The 18,268-nt window shown below is 46.5% G+C and overlaps 1 protein-coding gene across 1 annotated transcript in view; it reads left to right on the plus strand.

Annotated features, from left to right (window-relative positions):
• Nucleotides 1-8,094, plus strand: part of LOC308460107 (uncharacterized protein) — a 36,403-nt gene extending 28,309 nt beyond the window's left edge. The window contains exons 16-21 of the mRNA XM_080976095.1: nucleotides 2,034-2,128; nucleotides 3,190-3,404; nucleotides 4,791-4,899; nucleotides 5,996-6,205; nucleotides 7,474-7,629; nucleotides 7,890-8,094. Of these exons, the coding sequence (XP_080832221.1) occupies nucleotides 2,034-2,128; nucleotides 3,190-3,404; nucleotides 4,791-4,899; nucleotides 5,996-6,205; nucleotides 7,474-7,567 (723 nt within the window). The 3' untranslated portion in view covers nucleotides 7,568-7,629; nucleotides 7,890-8,094. The remainder of the gene's footprint in view (nucleotides 1-2,033; nucleotides 2,129-3,189; nucleotides 3,405-4,790; nucleotides 4,900-5,995; nucleotides 6,206-7,473; nucleotides 7,630-7,889) is intronic.
• The last annotated feature ends 10,174 nt before the right edge of the window (nucleotides 8,095-18,268 follow it).

Consider the following 18,268-nt stretch of genomic DNA (forward strand, 5'->3'; position numbering starts at 1 on the left):
AAGGTAAAGTGGTAAAGGGACCCCTGACCATTATGTCCAGTCGTGCGCTCATCTCGCTTTATTGGCTGAGGGAGCCGGCGTACAGCTTCCGGGTCATGTGGCCAGCATGACTAAGCCGCTTCTGGCGAACCAGAGCAGCGCACAGAAACGCTGTTTACCTTCCCACCAGAGCAGTACCTATTTATCTACTTGCACTTTGACGTGCTTTTGAACTGCTAGGTTGGCAGGAGCAGGGACCGAGCAACGGGAGCTCACCCCATCGCGGGGATTCGAACCGCCGACCTTCTGATCGGCAAGTCCTAGGCTCTGTGGTTTAACCCACAGCGCCACCCGCGTCCCCAGAAACACAATAGATCATATCAATCCAATACTCTCATGCTGCATTAGAATTTTTTTTTAAAAATCTGTTGCATATCCACCTCAAGCATTCCTTATTAAGCTGTTAGCCTGTCCCTCCAAACTCATTTTGTTTTATTTACAACAAAATGTATATCCATTCCCACCCTTCCTCCAAGGAGGTAAGGAGGACAGCTTACACCATGTGTGAAACATTCTCCAGATGTTGTGCAACTGCAGCTCCCATCACCCTCAGTGAGCATAACCAAGGCTGGGGAATCTCATGAGTTACAGTTCAAAAACACCTGGAGGACCACAGGTCCCCTACATTTGGCTTATATCGTTCCCCATTCCCTGCTTTAGCCTTCTTATAGGCCTGTGAGATTTGGGCAGGGGGAGAGATGAGTCGAAGTACACCCAGTGAGTTTTGTGGCTGAGTGCAATCTCTCCAGTCTTAGTTCAACTTGCTTTTTTTTTTATAAAAAAAAGATATTTATTAAAATTTCAAAAATAAAAAAAGAAGTTACAATAGTAATAATATGAAAAAGAAAAAAAAGAAAAAAGGAATAAAAAAGAAAGAAGAGAATACAAAATAAAAAAGTAAAAACAATTAAAAACAAGTCAATCTTTCCATATCTTATCTTTCATTCACTTGTTTCCCTGACCTCCTCACACCTCCCCTTTTTTGTATTCCAGTTCTGTAAGTTAATTCAGCAAATCCTTTCCCTCTTTGTTTTTATCTTAGACCTTTGTCTTAATATGTAATAACTGTATATTCTCATCTGTTAGCAGTCCATTTTTACATACTCCTTGTAACATTGCTGCTAAAAACCCCTTAGCTTCATTCCAACATCATTCTAACATTCATTAATTTTACAGTATTTCTGTAGATAGTCTTTAAATTTCTTCCAATCTTCTTCCACCGACTCTTCTCCCTGGTCTCGGATTCTGCCAGTCATTTCTGCCAGTTCCATATAGTCCATCACCTTCATCTGCCATTCTTCCAGGGTGGGTAGATCTTGTGTCTTCCAATACTTTGCAATAAGAATTCTTGCTGCTGTTGTGGCATACATAAAGAAAATTCTATCCTTCTTTGGCACCAATTGGCCGACAATGCCCAGGAGAAAGGCCTCTGGTTTCTTCAGGAAGGTATATTTAAATACCTTTTTCATTTCATTATAGATCATCTCCCAGAAAGCCTTAATCCTTGGGCACGTCCACCAAAGGTGAAAGAATGTACCTTCAGTTTCTTTGCATTTCCAACATTTATTATCGGGCAAATGATAAATTTTTGCAAGCTTGATTGGGGTCATGTACCACCTGTATATCATTTTCATAATATTCTCTCTTAAGGCATTACATGCCGTGAACTTCATACCGGTGGTCCATAACTGTTCCCAGTCAGCCATCATAATGTTATGTCCAACATCTGTGAGATTTGGGCAGGGGGAGAGATGAGTCGAAGTACACCCAGTGAGTTTTGTGGCTGAGTGGAATCTCTCCAGTCTTAGTTCAACTTGCTAACCCACCTGGCACCCTGGCTGTTTTGAACTAAAACTCACATCAGGCCAAGCCAGCACAGCTGCCCTGGCAGATGGGTCTGATGGGAGTTGTAGTTCAAAGCCACTGGAGGGCACCTGGTTAGGGAAAACTGTCCTTTGATGTTCTGTGTCTCTCTTGTCTTGCACATTTTGAAGCTGGCTCCAGAAAAGAAGGTGAAATCTGGGAATATTCTGGATCTTTGCAAGAATCCGCGTCTAAGGATTTTGACTTTAATCATGGTCGTAGTCTGGTAAGAATTCTGAAGTACATTAATTCAGCAACCAATATATAATATGCAAGTGGCTTCAGTTTTGTGTGTGTTGTTTAAACTTCCTTGTTATTGTTTCTTCATGTATAAAATGAGCACAACCAGCAACTTATGGCTAAACCTTTGTATGGTCTGTATAGTCCAAGGCAGGACTTTTCTCTTACCCTTGGTTGCTACACTGAGAATTAATTTTTATTAATTAAAATATTTTAATGTCACACTTCCAGGGTGGCTGACAATGAAAGCATAGCACACACGCTGCAAATATCAAGAATTGTCAAATAAACAAAAGAGTGGTAAGCAGCAAGGAAAACACAAAAATCAGTGGGATCGGTGGAATGAAAACCATACCCACTTGTCAAACAAAGGTCTTTGCCAGGTGCCAAAATGACATCAGAGTTGCTGTCGTGCAGGCCTGCTTCTGGAGCGCGTGTTCTGCAAATACGATGCCACCAATGTGATCCTTTTTCAAGTCACCATCTTTGGATGCTGGTGGTCCAGGAAGAAGCACCTTGGCAAATGACTGCAAGGTTCAGGCAGGGCTGTCTGACAGAATGCAGCCATTGAGATCTACATCTAGGTAGCTGCACACACAGCTACCGGTCAAATAGAACAAAGGAATGTTTGGGGCAATGGGCAAAATGCTTTTGCTGTGCCCCAGATGGATAGTTTTTAGGCTGTTTTTATCCTTCTTCATGACACACATTGATGCCACCTGTTTCGTTGTTGTTTCGCTATAGTTTCCAAGAGGCAGCTGCGTTAGTCCGCGGCAGCAAAAAAACAGAAGAGTTGGTTTCTTCAGAGACTTCAAACGCTGCCTATAAAGTTTCACAGTCATGAGGACTAGGATTTAAAATGATGATTTAGACTCTGAGGAAGCTGAATTCTGCGTTCAGTTCTGGGGCATTGCAGAACTGCATCACATTCAGCACCCTGGTTCTAACCAGCACTGAAGTTTAGTGGTGGGCTTGTGTGAGCCAGGAATTAAAATGAACAATAGCAATAAATGCAGAATGAACAGTAATTTCTTGCTTGGTTCACAGGTTTGCAGACAGTCTTGTGTATTACGGAGTGAGCCACCAGGTTGGGGATTTTGGCTTGGACATCTACATGACCCAGCTTGTGTTTGGAGCTGTGGAAATACCATCTCGAGCCTCCTGTATCTTCCTCCTCCAGTGGATGGGGAGGAAGAAATGCCAGGCCGCTTGGCTTTTCCTAGGCGGAGTCATGTGCTTGATCATCCCTGCTATTCCAACAGGTAAAAAAGCCACTTGAGGGAGAAAACCTGTAAGGCAAGCTACAAGGCAGACAAGGGAAACCTGCAGCCCTCCAGATGTTGCTGAATTTCAATTCCGATCATCCCTGAGCATTGGCCACCTTGGCTGGGGGATGATGGGAGTTGAAGTTCAACATCTGGCGGGCCAAAGGTTCCCCATCCCCAATGTAAGATGTGACCCACAGGCCCCTGGCTATACAGAGCTGCTTCAGAAGGACACAGATGTGCCTGTATATTCTCAGAACTTGTCTCTTGTTTGTGCAGAGTGTTCCCCTTTTGTCTCTTTCTTCATAGAGAGGACACAACAGGCAAGCACTGTTGGAGTTAAAGGGAGCTATAAGGCCTGAGCCCTGGGTCTTTTGCACTGGGGACCTGATCTTCTGCCCCTTGCTTCTTTTTTGAACCATTTTTTAATAATAAGAAAAAAAACATGTTCCTTTCCCCGTTTCTGTCCTCCCACTTCCTCCTTTCCACTGAGATCCTCAAGGGACTAAGTTCTGAGAAACAAACAGGCCACAGGTTTGCATAGTTACATTAGCCAGTATATAGGTATGCTTGCAAATCTAGAAGCAGTTACTAAAATTTAAATAGAAACCCATGCCTTCCAATATTTCTCAAATGAAAATAGGAACACCCAGTGCCTTTTTTTCTTAAAAAAAAATGTTCAGGGGTATTCTCATTTCCCTACTCATATTGAAATACTGCCCCTCAACGAGGCCAAAGTTAGATTCACAAAATATTTAGGGGTATGCGTCCTCCTGCGTCCCCCGAGAAGAAAAGCACTGGGAACATGTGTGTAAAAAGCATGACATTCCGGGATCAAAACAGAAACTGCGACGGCTTCTGTAAATCTGGGACTGTCCCTGGAAAATAGGGACATTTGGAGAGTCTGGAAATCTTAACAGGGGGAGACTGTGAGAAAGTGGCCTGAAATGTGGGCTATATAGAGAAATAAAAATAAATAAAAGTAAATGATGGTTTAGTAAATGATGGTTTAGTAAATGATGTGGTGACACAGCAATCTCTAGCCCAGTATTAGCGACTGATGGCATCTCTCTAGGTCACAGAAGAGGTTCTTTTGCATCACTTCCTACACCACTAGATTCTCCAAAATGGAGAAATTGAACCTGAGAGCTTCTGCAACCAAAGCAAGTGCTCTAATACTGCCAGTCTTCTCCCCAAATGAGCCCCAGAAACCATTCTAGCTACCCATAGATTTGTGGTGACAATATTTCCGGATTTCTGTAGGACCACAGGTAACATTTCAGAACTGGATTAGACATTTTGCTATGCCTGTGGTCTTTCAACAATGCCTTACCTTGATTTTTTGAGGTCTAGTTTCTAACCTCCCTGCCTGTCTTTGCCCAGACTTCCCTGTGATTGTGACGGTGCTGGCTGTTATTGGCAAGTCTGCGTTGGCTGCCTCCTTTTCAACCACCTATGTGTTTTCTGCTGAAATCTTTCCCACAGTTATCAGGTGAGGATATCTTGGGTATAGGCGCTTAGAAAATGAATTTCAACTTTCAGCTTTACCTGGGCAGTTTTGCCCACAGAAATAATGACAACAAAGGGGGCTTTAAATCTTGCATGAGAACTATCTTTTATTCTATGTAACAAAGAATTCTAGTAGATTTGACTGTGCTTTTACTGTATATGTAGTGGTTCTTGGTGTTTTTGGATGATGCCCATGGCCTTTTGGCTTGTGCAATAAAGTTTATGAAAATGGTATCATTTAACTGGAGGTATACGCAAAAGATTAAAGTGCCTGAACTTTGCGGTCTTCAGTGTACAAAGCATATTCTGAAAATTCTGAGATATGAATCCTCCACATATTGTGCTATAAATATAATATTGTGCTAAAAAAAACCCTGCTTGGCAGGGGGTTGGACTCGATGGCCCTTGTGGTCTCTTCCAACTCTATGATTCTATGATTCTATGATTCTATGAAATAAGTGCAGGACATTGACAGTATATCTTGTCAATTTTGTGTTGGACCTGACCACAATGCTCTTCCGAAGCAAAATAAAGGGGAGCATTGTGTTGTGCCCCAAGATATGCCCTCAGGTTAGGGGCCTCAGCCCAAGGAAGGTAAACCCTTTTACCAGATTGCTGGCCAAAGAGAGCAGTTAGCAATGAAACGAATGAGCCCAATTTTAGACATGTTCATTGATTTCAGTGAGTCTGTTCTGAGTAAAGCATAGCTGAACACCATCCAATGTACACAGCTACATATATTCATGAAAACAACATATTTTAAATGCATTGCGTTTGGCAAAATTGATTGCAAAGATGGGTGCAGTAGGCAAAATAGCATACTTCTAATGTGTGTGATAGTGCACTAAAGTGACGAAATCATAAACTGCTGCAGAATGCCTGGGAACTGCATTTAAGACTGAAAAAACCCCGAGAACATTAGAGATACCAAAACCGAAATATTTGTCCTTTCCTTCCTGTTGTGTAATTGTTTACTGCATGGTGTGGCTGATTTGCTTCTGGAAACTTGCCCCTGGCAGGGCACATCTGTCTGTGCCTCCTCTCAGGCATAGCTCTCTGTGTTTTGCTACTTCCACCAGGCAAAGCAGTTTAGGCTTGTGCTCCATGGTTGGCAGAGTAGGGGGCATCCTTGCCCCGCTGATTGTTCTCCTGAGCAAATACCACCCTGCTATTCCCATGGTGATACTTGGAGGCACAGCTCTGTCTGCGGGAATCCTCTGCTTTTTTCTTCCTGAGACACAGAACCAGGATCTTCAGGACGACATCAGAGACTCCCCAGCAAGCCAGAGGTGAGTTGCATGGAATTCTAGAAATATAGCAAGTATATAAGTTCACATTTTGTACATTGCATGCCCTCAAGCTGCTCCATTCTGCCCCCACCCCATTGTGTTAAGTCCTGGTAAAACACTGCCCCTCTTTTGGGGAGAAGTAAGTCCACTGAGGACTATGGGCTTTTCTCCAGAATATAAAGGTTTAACTACATATGACAACATTAATGATGAATGAGTTTTATGTTTTGAAAAATTTAGCACCAGGTTCCTGCCATAGTTGTTGCTGGGATTGCAGCTTAAGCTTCTCTTCCCAAGCCACAATCTTTGTGAAATTTGCCCCCCACTGAAAGCAAATTAGCTTTCAGAAAATGCTAGGGTGGCTTAAGTTAGCAATAGTGTTCAGGGGTTTGTGGGTAGGGAGGATTTGGTTGCCATAGAGAGGGAAATTTCATGGAGGCAGAGGAGAAGAAGAAGAAGAAGAAGAAGAAGAAGAAGAAGAAGAAGAAGAAGAAGAAGAGTTTGGATTTGATATCCCGCCTTTCACTCCCCTTCAGGAGTCTCAAAGCGGCTAACATTCTCCTTTCCCTTCCTCCCCCACAACAAACACTCTGTGAGGTGAGTGGGGCTGAGAGACTTCAGAGAAGCGTGACTGGCCCAAGGTCACCCAGCAGCTGCATGTGGAGGAGCGGAGACGTGAACCCGGTTCCCCAGATTACGTGACTACCGCTCTTAACCACTACACCACACTGGCTCTTAACCACTACACCACACTGGAGAAAAAGCATTCCTCACTCCATGCACTCTGATCTTGATAACAATCCCCTTCTGTGTCTCATACTTAGTTTAAAAACACACACAAATGTGATTGCTAATTGTGGGGTGACCAGTTTCATGTAACCAACATGCTTAAGTCTAGTTAATGTGTGAAGGGGTTAACACCATAGAGTAAGCTGTCCTGCCAGGCTTAGCTATGCCATCCCCTCCAACATCCTGCTGATCAAAATTGGGATGCTTATCTTTTTGGTCTTGATCCAGAGCAAAAAACGAGTGCCTTTTGGTCTGGCGCTCTAGCACGAGACTGCTAATTTGTGCAAGAGCACAGGGCCAAAAAACCAGGACATTTTGGGATCCAATCAGAAGCCAGGATGGTTTCTGCTCACCCCCTGTAACCACAGATGGATGACAGCTTGGAAGTCTCCAAGGAAGAGATGACAGTGGTGGTGATGAGGCTAGTGGGCGATAGAGGGCTACTTTATGTCATGTTTATTTATATTCCCTTTCATTAGGTCCAACAAGGCTGTCAACGGTAGCTTTGAAAATGGACCTGTGCAGACAGAAGATGGCCAACTGAAAGAAGCCGCCATCACTACACGCTTCTAGCAGAAATAACACTTGGATCCAAAGGACATTTAGCGAAGATTTCAGGGATGAGTGAATTGGTCGTTTTAGAATCATAGAGTTGGAAGAGACCACAAGGGCCATCGAGTCCAACCCCCTGCCAAGCAGGAAACACCATCAGAGCACTCCTGACATATGGTTGTCAAGCCTCTGCTTAAAGACCTCCAAAGAAGGAGACTCCACCACACTCCTTGGCAGCAAATTCCACTGTTGAACAGCTCTTACTGTCAGGAAGTTCTTCCTAATGTTTAGGTGGAATCTTCTTTCTTGTAGTTTGGATCCATTGCTCTGTGTCCGCTTCTCTGTTTTGATTTCTCCCCGTTTCTCATCTCTCGAAACTCTAGTTCTTCACATTCCCTCACCGGTTTCTTCAGTCCTCGTGAAGATTTATCAGCACTTTAGTGCGGATTTCTCCTAATACGCACATTTTTGTACACACCTTTCTCAGATACAATGCATTTTGGTATGTTGTTTTCACTAATATATGCATTTCTATGCACACTTCAAAATATGCATGTTCAATCACTCCGCTTGGCTGGAGAACAGCATTTCAATATTTGGGGAAGTGCGAGTTCCAAAGGACAGCATATTGTTTCAAAAAGAGCAAACTCTGCTGGTTTTTCTTTCAGTGCAAACTGAACTGCATTCCTCTGCTCGCATTAGAGCACTCAGTTCAACTCCCTAAATAACCTCAGTGGTGGAGGAAAACATGCTTTTTTTTTCATGCTCAAGGTCCCAGGTTCTCCTGTTAGGAAGCTCTTTGGATGAGGCATGTTCTGTGCGTGCACCAAGTCACCAATTCGAAACTCTGGAGAGATGTGATTAGACATTAATGGGTTCATGGATGGGCCCATGAAGCAGCAATAAGGCAGCTTTATGTGCTCATAAGACACAAATGTGGCATAAGCAATATGGATTTGCTGACCCAGGTGCAGTGAAACCGCAGGAAGTTGGGGCTAAGGCATGGTGAAGCTGCAAGCATTTGGCGATAAAAAGGGCTACAACTTTCTTTATTACAGGTGTCAGCAGGTTTTGGCGCAGGCGTTGGGTGTGCGTTCAGCAGCTACTGGTTCACCAAGATGAAGAATTGCCCCGTGGCATACATCAAATTAGGGATGCGGGTGGCGCTGTGGGTTAAAGCACAGAGCCTAGGATTTGCTGATCAGAAGGTCGGTGGTTCGAATCCCCACGACAGGGTGAGCTCCCATTGCTCAGTCCCTGCTCCTGCCAACCTAGCAGTTCGAAAGCACATTAAAGTGCAAGTAGATAAATAGGTACCACTCTGGCGGGAAGGTAAACAGCATTTCCGTGCGCTGCTCTGGTTCACCAGAAGCGGCTTAGTCATGCTGGCCACATGACCCGGAAGCTGTACGCCGGCTCCCTCGGCCAATAAAGCGAGATGAGAACGGCAACCCCAGAGTCGGTCACGACTGGACCTAATGGTCAGGGGTCCTTTACCTTTACCTATACATCAAATTGGGGTGACTCTCTGTGAGCACCATCTTGGCCCACCAGCCCCTGTCTGGGCATTCAGACAGAAGCATCACCCCTGGATCTCCTTAACAGCATAGCATAGTTTTCAACCTTTTTGAATCCATAGCTCCCTTGACCACCTGCATTCTTTCTGCAGCAGCCTTGTGGGGCTCCGGTGCCCAGTTATGTCACCCCTTGCCTGCAGAGCTAGCAGCCTCTCACCCTTTTTTTAACACCTTCCCTTGTGGAGTGTTCCCTCAGCCTCCTCTCCCCTTTCCTTGGGATTCCTTTGGGCAGCCGCTCCTTCCTTCCCTAGTCTCTGAGCTGCCCCTCACTTGCCCCAAAGAGAGGTGCCTCCTCACACTGCCCCACAGGGGCCTGGAAAGAGGATGCCCCCAGCCTTGGTGGCCCAACAGAGACTGGCCAAAGGTGAACATGAAGCCAGCACTTTACCATGGGAGGCAGCAGTGGGTGCAGCTGGGTCTGCTTAACACGCAGCTCCCAGGCAGGCATTGCACACAGCAAGCACAAGAAAGACCAGTGCAAGAAAGGCCTGCCCAGCCTCCCATTTGTCTGTCCATTCCCTACAGCAAGGGCTGGTGGGAACCCACTCACCCACTTGCTTGCTTATGCCAAGGCTGCCTCAGCTACTGCCAACCAGCCCCCCCCCCGGCCAGCCCCAGAGGCACCATTCGTCTGGGGATCTTGTAGCCAGGGCTGCTGCAACAAACAGCTGTGCAAGCCTTTGGGAGGCAGAGATGCATGGGGATCTGAGGAGAGAGGGACAGAGACCTGTGTTGCCCGTGGCACCCCTGACCATCATTCAAGGTATCTCTGGTTGCCATGGGACACTGGCTGAAAACCACTGGCATAGCTGATTCCTTGGACCAGCGTGGGGCTCCCAACACCCCCGTTGACAAAGGATCCAACCCAATGCCTTAGCTGCCATCAAGTTGTGACAATTGCTATGAGGTGGCCAAACCCCAAGACAGGCCCAATATCATGTGAAGGCAAATTCCTCCCTGGCCCTGAATATGGCGACTGAAAATTTCCACAGCAAGCTCTCACGCAGGGCCTGCCCGGTTGTCTGCCAGCCAACCTGCAGTATAACACTTAGGGTGGGAGGGCTGGGAAATCCGGCACTAGCTAAGGCAGAGAGCAAGGTGCAGCTGACTTTTATTAAAGGCAGGTTTAGGGGAGTGCGACCGGTTTGCCCGCACTGGGCACTGAGCCAAGAGGGCACCACAGCAGTGACTTAGAACAGAGAGGTGGCGCAGTGTTTGGCATTGCATAGGGCGTGCTGAAACGTGAAAGCCTAAAGTTCACAGCTGCTTATATAGCCAGGGAGCAGACCAGAGGGAAGAAGTTCCCCTTCTGGTCTTCTCCAAGAGCTATGCCTGCGCTGGTGCCAGAGGTTTTCCCGGCACCATCGTGGCTGTGCTGGGCTGCAACCGCCATGCAGTGGTAAGCGGTCTTTTTCTTTTTGCCACATCAGCTTCCCATGCGATAAAGCCTTTGGCACCTATATCCCCCAGGTTCATATTCCTACCCATGGCTCAGAATTTAATGCATAACTTGCTAGGAGTGGACTTTATAAACTCAGGAGTCCAGAAGGGCAATCAGCTGCTGATGGGCTTTCTGCCAGGAGAGGCGATTTAAGAAGAAAATAACCATTCCATCCACCATCGTGTTGATTTTACTGTGAAGGGGTTAACTGCTGATCATAAGAGTGTTATCTTAATGGTATGTGACTTCAGCCTGGCAAGCAGGAATTTAGCAGGGGAAGATTCTCCCATCTCTTCTCTCTATTCTGTACCAGGCGTCTGTTAGAGGCAGAGGAGCAGGGCCAGTAAAAGAAGGTGGCAGTCTTTGGTGACAGTCGTTTCAAATAAAACCAAGCAACTATGATACTCAGAATGCATCTGGATGTTCTAGGGGGTGATGAAGTGAGCAGCAGTGTGGATCCCACATAATGGGAAAGTTAATGCAAGATGGGTTCCCAGGTTAAAATGGGTGGTTCTGATTTAGATTTCACTCCTTTGGAGCCACATCTAAGGGTCTTTCTGAATAAGACCTCCTGAGTTCACCTCCTTCCACATTCTGTTCCAAACAGTAGTCAAGATGGCAGACACCTAATGGGAGACATTGCGCCAAATTCTGAAATCTGGACACATCCCCGTGTAAGGATAGGCATTTTCTATCTTTGAGAGTCATCTTAAAGTAAACAAGAGCAGCTGAATTTTGAAGGATTCGGTTTTGTCTGACTCATCAGCTTTCCTTAAAATTTATGGAATAGCATTTCATGTTGATAAAATAGAGTGTGCAACCTGTTCTTTTGGGGTAATCAGTAATGATTGATTCCTTTTTAAAATACAGTCTCTCTTTCTAGAGAGGAAAGAGAGGCAGCGGGTGCATTCAGACGTGGGGGTTATTTCATTCGTTTCCCTGGCCGTAATGCTCGATTTCTAACCATAGCTGTCAACTTACAGATTTGAAAGTAAGGGACCAGCAGCCTCAAAAATAAGGGATCAGCAGCCAAAAAAAAGGATTTTGCTTAGCTTATGAGTTCCATCGGCCTTTCCTCGCCCGCGAGGGAGGGAGACTCTCGCCCATGTCGCCCACGAGCCTGGCATGAGGCGGTTGCGGCGCCACGACGGCCGCTGAAGCGCTGCCCTTCTGCATCCCTCCCCATCCCCTCCTCTTCCTCTTCCCTCAGGCCACCTCCTCAGCCACTGCCGCCGCCATTGCCGCCACAGACATATGACATACAACATACAGACATATGACATACAACAACCCACACATCTGTTCTTAAGGTGGAACGGAATATTCTAACAGGCAGAAGCATAAAGGTCATGCCTGGGGTATGGACCACGCCAAGATGCAAGTCAACTGAGTTGGCCTTCCCTGGCCGCTGCTGGTAGCTGTGTGGTCCATATGCCTACACTTGGCTTCTGGGCACTTAGACCCCTCTAACAGGGTGTCCTGAGATTGCACCTTCTAGAGTTTGGGATGATGCACCAATTCAGCCCAATCCCAGTACTGGACTAAGGAGCCCACCCAATGCTTTATCCGCCAAAAGTTGTGACATTTGCCACGAGGAAGGCTAAACCTCCAGACAGGCCCAATTTGTCTGGAGGCAAATTCAACCAACATCATTTGTTTATTGAGTTATCATACAGTACAGTACAACCCAACCTGGGAGCACAGGGACGACATACAAATTTTCTCACTCAGTGCAAAATTAAAACGAAGATTCGCAAATCTTTAGGGAAGCCATACTTCACAAAGTGTTTCATTTGTAAGGAAACATGTCATTGCTTTGCTGACACAACAAGGCTCCGCAAGTGTGATCTCCCCAAATGAAACTTCCCCAGTCTTGAGGAAACACGAGCAGAAAATGCTGTTCCTTTGCATACAAAAAGGATGGCTAACCGGTACCAAAAAGATGTTCTCTGAGCCCAGGCTGCCTTTTGTTGTTACTGGTTCCTTGAGATGCAATCCTGGGCAAGGGAAATATAATTAATCTTCACCCCCTCCCACCTTGCGATGTTTCATTTTAGGCAGAGAGAGAGAGAGAGGAGGAAACGAATTTTCTGCCTCCTCCCACCGGGGGTTAGAGAGAGCAATTTCCTTTTCGCAGAGCAATGCTCATTAAGGATTTTTCTTCTCAGAGTAAGACAACTGGGAGCATCCCAAATTGGTTGTTCCCTCCAATTTGTTAGCAGGCTTGGGGGTCATTGTAATGAGGTGGTGGAGGCAAAGGGAAGCCGGGTGCAGAGGGTATCAGATAATATATTACGGTTTTCTAAGGTTACAGAACTCTGGAAGGCAAAATGTCTTTTAGAAGACATCTGAAGGCAGCCCTGTTTAGGGAAGCTTTTAATGTTTGATGTATTACAGTATTTTAATATTTTCTTGGAAGCCGCCCAGAGTGGCTGGGGAAGCCCAGCCAGATGGGCGGGGTATAAATAATAAATTATTATTATTATTATTATTATTATTATTATTATTATTATTAAACATTCAGGAGTACTGTTAACTAGATGCTCTGGTTTCCATCAGGCAAGCTCTTCCTCTTCTTATCTGCACACGTCCTGATAGTGTTGGGTGATACCCTGTTATGCTGGTTGTGGTTCTCACTCCTATTTCCATTCCACTCCTATTTCTCACTCACTTCTATTTCCATTCCAGATGCTGCCTTAGTTTCCCACACGGAGCTTGAATTGGGTCCTCACTGTTCTGATGGGACATCCATTTGAACCAATGGCCACTTGCTTTGTAAATCTTTGACACTTAAGATGTTTTTTCTTGCGGCAATACCATTGGCTAGGAGGGTGCCTGAAATGTACTCTAAGTCATGTAGTGATTTCATGCTCTTTAATGCAGCTCATAAAACAGTGAATGGATTTCCTCCCAAACCTCAGGCTTTATATACATTATTTACACAATACGCTCCGTCTGATTGGCTGGTTCTGCTTCCCTCCTGGAGCCTGATTGGGCTGCTACTGGAAGCCAATCAGTTGTTGCATTTCAGGATCCAATGCCTGGTCTGCCAGATTGCACAAGACTTTAGCAACTCCTCCTGTCTCCATTGCTCAAACAATGCTTACCGCTAACTCCAACAAGATTTGGTCCTGTTGAGAAGGCGAGTGTGCTCCAATGATACAGACAGGAACTGTGGATGAGCTGGGCAGGAACTGCACCTTGTCCTTCCCACCAGCAGGTGGCAGAGTCCAACAGGGATATATACATCTGGCCAAGGCTGTTCTGTTCTGGTCCATGATGAGCAAATAGTGTAGATTGCTTTGGGTGCAGAAACAAAAAGATGACGGACTGGGATGTACAGAAAGCAAGAGATTACAAATGAACTTATCTTGGTTTCCCTGCTCTACCCTTTCTGTCTGTGTTTTCACTTCCATGTCTTGTAAATGCTGAAACCTGAAAAGAAACCCCTCCACTTTTACAAACATTTTGGAACTTTTCAGAAACGCCCACTCAAGGGAGGTGACTTCTCTTACGTCATCAGCGAGCGCTCCAGTTGGAGAACAGCTTTTACCAAAGGTGTCATGGGCTTTGAAGACACTTGAACTCAGGACACAAGGGAGAAACGTGTTAAGAGGAAGGCATGCTTGGCAAATCCACACCGTGATCAGCTCCCGCCCGGAAACCAATGTCCTCACTGTGGAAGGACGTGTGGATCCAGAATTGGCCTCCACAGTCATTTACAGACTCATTGTTAAAACCGTGTTCATGGAAGACAATCTTACTCGGCTACGAGGTATCGCCAAAGAAGAAGAAGAAGAAGAAGAAGCTTGTTGTCTATTGCTACTTTATTAGCAATGGCAGAATACCTGTTTTGAAGGCTCAATTGCCAGCAACTCCAGATATGACTAGGAATGTCCCCTGCCAGGATCCCTAGGCAGTCCCTTGAGGATCTCTTGAGGGTCATTGTTATCTACTAAGCTTGGATCCTAGAACAATAGGCAAGTAGGATCCTAGAATGCAACAACTGATTGGCCTGCAGGAAAAGACCAATCAGGCTCCAGGAGGAAGTTAATCAGCCTATTAGGCTGCTAGGATTGTAGAATGCAACAACTGATTGGCCTGCAGGAAAAGACCAATCAGGCTCCAGGAGGGAAGCAGAATCAGCCAATCGGACGGGACTCATTGTGTAAATAATGTATATAAAAGCCTGAGGTTTGGGGGACAATTCAATCACTGTTTTACAAGCTGCAATAAAGAGCATGAAATCACTACAGGATTCCGAGTATATTTCAGTCATTGTAGATAATACTGAATTAGATGATCTGGCTTGGTATCAGGCAGTTTCTGAAGATCTCAGGGAACCACCTAAGTTGGCTAGATGGGCCAGTGGGTTGGTTTCCAGGCTGTGCAAAATGCTTGATGGCTATCCCTTGCGACAATCACACAGGCACTTGACTGTATGCCGGTTTCAGGAATCTTTAGGGAAAGTGCCATTTGTTTGGGCCCCCTTCTTACATTGGTGTGCCTCCTCTGGCTTACCCGGTTGGCACAATGCCCCCACTGCAGTGTCACCCCAGAGCATTGTGGGAAAGACTTGTCAAATGTGCCTTCTGTGTCTCTCCTCCTTCTAGAATGGGTGTGTCCAGATGACAGTTAGGTTGACCAACCTCATCTGGTCCCCGATTGGCCTCTTTGACAAGTATCGGCCCCCGTTTCCGTGGTGATATTTGGCAGCACAGCAGTGGTTGGTGGAATCCTTTCCCTCCCTCCCTCCCTCCCTTCCAGCAAGGAACTTCCAGATCGTGGGGATGACGTTGCAGCCAGCCAGAGGCAAATCCTAGCGGTAGTTCTAAACATACTTTTTCAAAAGAAGAACAAATGCCTTTGCCACAGTCACACTACAAAGAATTCGTAAGCCACCCATTCTCAGCAGCTAGGAGCATCATAACTAGACACTGGAGGGACCTGTCAGGAGTGAACGTGGACCACTGGTCCCAAACCGCATGGGAAACAGCCCAGGGGCTGTTGGGATGCGTCCGGGGAGACGGGGGCATTTGGCAGGCCCCCAGCTGGCTCCAGCCACTGGCCGGCAGCCGGGCAAACTCTGGTTCCCCCTTGGAACAGCATCAATCAGCGACTCGAGCCTCAGAAGCCTTCAGAGACTGAGCACGCTCTAATCAGCAGTGAATAACTTTTCACAATGGAAGTGGCGGACAGAGGCATATGTAAGCATATTTACAGGCGTTTATTCAGCATCAGGAACGAAGGAAAACCATGTCTGCTTCCCTTCGTGTCCAAGCAAACAGCAGTATAGCAAAAGCTATATACAACGGAAGTTCCCAGCAAGCTGTGCTGGAATGTAAACAGACATGTGACATACAGCAGCTCTACATGCCTGTCCTAAAGGTGGAATGGAACTCTATCCTAACAGGGCCAGGCAGTGAATTTTTTTCATAGGGGAGCAGTTAGGGCCAGAGGCGGCAGCTTGCAAGGGGACGGGGTGTGTGTGTTATGCATGTGACATTGTGACACCCTGACATTGTATGTGTGAGCATCGCGCCTCCCTCCCTAAGCCAGGCAGAAGCTTCTCAGGCTATGTGAAGGAGGTGCCAGGGCAGGATGCTGGAGTTGTCCTACCTCCTTCCAAAAGCCAGATGGGCTTTGGGAAGATGGCAGGATGGATCCATGACCCATCGGAGCCTCACACCTCCCTCCCTGAGCCGGGCAGAAGCTTCCCTTGCTTTGGGAAGGAGGCAACAGGGGAACATTTAGGGGCTAGCCTAGTCCCCTTAGTCCACTGACCGCATGCCACTGATACATCCCCTAACTAGAAAAGCTAGCCAACAAACTGAAACTGGCATGGGGACAAACAACAGAGGATCCTTCACCCCAGTGTGGCTCCCTTTATTACAGTGCTCTTTTGCTAGAAAAAGAGGTGCCGGAACTCACCACAAACACCTCCCTCGTTCTCTTTGAATGGCAATAGCACCCACCTGAGAGGTGCCAGAACTGAGCTCCAGCTGAATAAAAGCCCTGCATAAAAAGGTAAAAGTAAAGGACCCCTGACAGTTAAGTCCAGTCGTGAACGACTCTGGGGTTGCAGCGCTCATCTCGCTTTACTGGCCGAGGGAGCCGGCGTTTGTCCGCAGACAGTTTTTCTGGGTCATGTGGCCAGCATGACCAAGCCACTTCTGGCGAACCAGAGCAGCGCACGGAAACACCGTTTACCTTCCCGCCAGAGCGGTATCTATTTATCTACTTTCACTCTGACGTGCATTCGAACTGCTAGGTTGGCAGGAGCAGGGACCGAGCAACGGGAGCTCACCCTGTCGCGGGGATCGAACCGCCGACCTTCTGATCGGCAAGCCCTAGGCTCAGTGGTTTACAACATCCCAAAACTCCATTCCCCCACACATACAAAACTCATTGCAATCAACCGAATGCAACCAATCATGCCCCAGGCTCCCCAATCTCAGAGCCAACGAAAATTAATAAATGAACAGATGAAGAACTTACCCATATGATGCTGACACAAAACGCCACCCATACACCATGCAAAAGAAGGGAAATGATTGCACCTCTTCTCTCTCCCACCTTTCTCCCCACCCCTGGCAACCTCACAATGGCTTTGATAGCAATGTCTCACACCAGATGTAACTGACCTGCAGATAAGACTCTTATGAACTGAAAACAGAGACGTTATATGTACCTTTGTCATCCATGGGAATCTTTCAATAAAATCTTCTTCTTCTTTTTTGGCCTCCCATTAACCTTGGAAAGCAGAGCTACTTCAAGACCTTTTGCTGCCACACCCCTTGCCCCAAGCGAAAATGCGCAAGACCTAATGCCAAGTTATTTCTGGTCTGTGATGCAGAAAATCCCACAAGCACCTATCCTCTTCTCTGGTGCTAAAGATGCAAAAATAATTAACTAGCCATTTTTGCCATTTCTTTACAACCAATGTCCTCCGCCCAAGGCATCTTCCTCCCTCTGCCCAGCGGCTTCAAGTTACATAAGGCCCTGTTCACATCCAGGCTAGATGGCTGTGCACTGGTACCTTGGTTGTCGAACGGCTTGGCTCTCAAATGCCACAAACCTGGAAGTGAGTGTTGCGGTTTGCGGAAGTTTTTTGGAAGCCAAACATCCAACGCGGCTTCCACGGCTTCTGATTGGGTGCAGGAAGCTGCTGCAGCCAATCAGAAGCCGCACCTTGGTCTTTGAACCATTTGAGGAGTCGAATGGACTCCCGGAACGGATTAAGTTCGACAACCAAAGTACCACTGTAATGTGTTTTCTGTAGGGCCACCGTTAAAAAAACCATTCGGAACTTTTAGTCAGCATAAACTTCAGCCACCAAAATGCTTTGTTGTTGTTTAGTCGTGTCCAACTCTTCATGACCCCATGGACCAGAGCACACCAGGCACTCCTGTCTTCCACTGCCTCCCACAGCTTGGTCAAACTCATTCTGGTAGCTTCGAGAACACTGTCCAACCATCTCGTCCTCTGTCGTCCCCTTCTCCTTGTGCCCTCCATCTTTCCCAGCATCAGGGTCTTTCCCAGGGAGTCTTCTCTTCTCATGAGGTGGCCAAAGTATTGGAGCCTCAGCTTCACGACCTGTCCTTCCAGTGAGCACTCAGGGCTGATTTCTTTAAGAATGGATAGGTTTGATCTTCTTGCAGTCCATGGGACTCTCAAGAGTCTCCTCCAGCACCATAATTTAAA

The sequence above is a fragment of the Podarcis pityusensis genome, assembly GCF_964106645.2.
Source record: "Podarcis pityusensis genome assembly, chromosome: 12".
Taxonomy (NCBI): Eukaryota; Metazoa; Chordata; class Lepidosauria; order Squamata; family Lacertidae; genus Podarcis; species Podarcis pityusensis.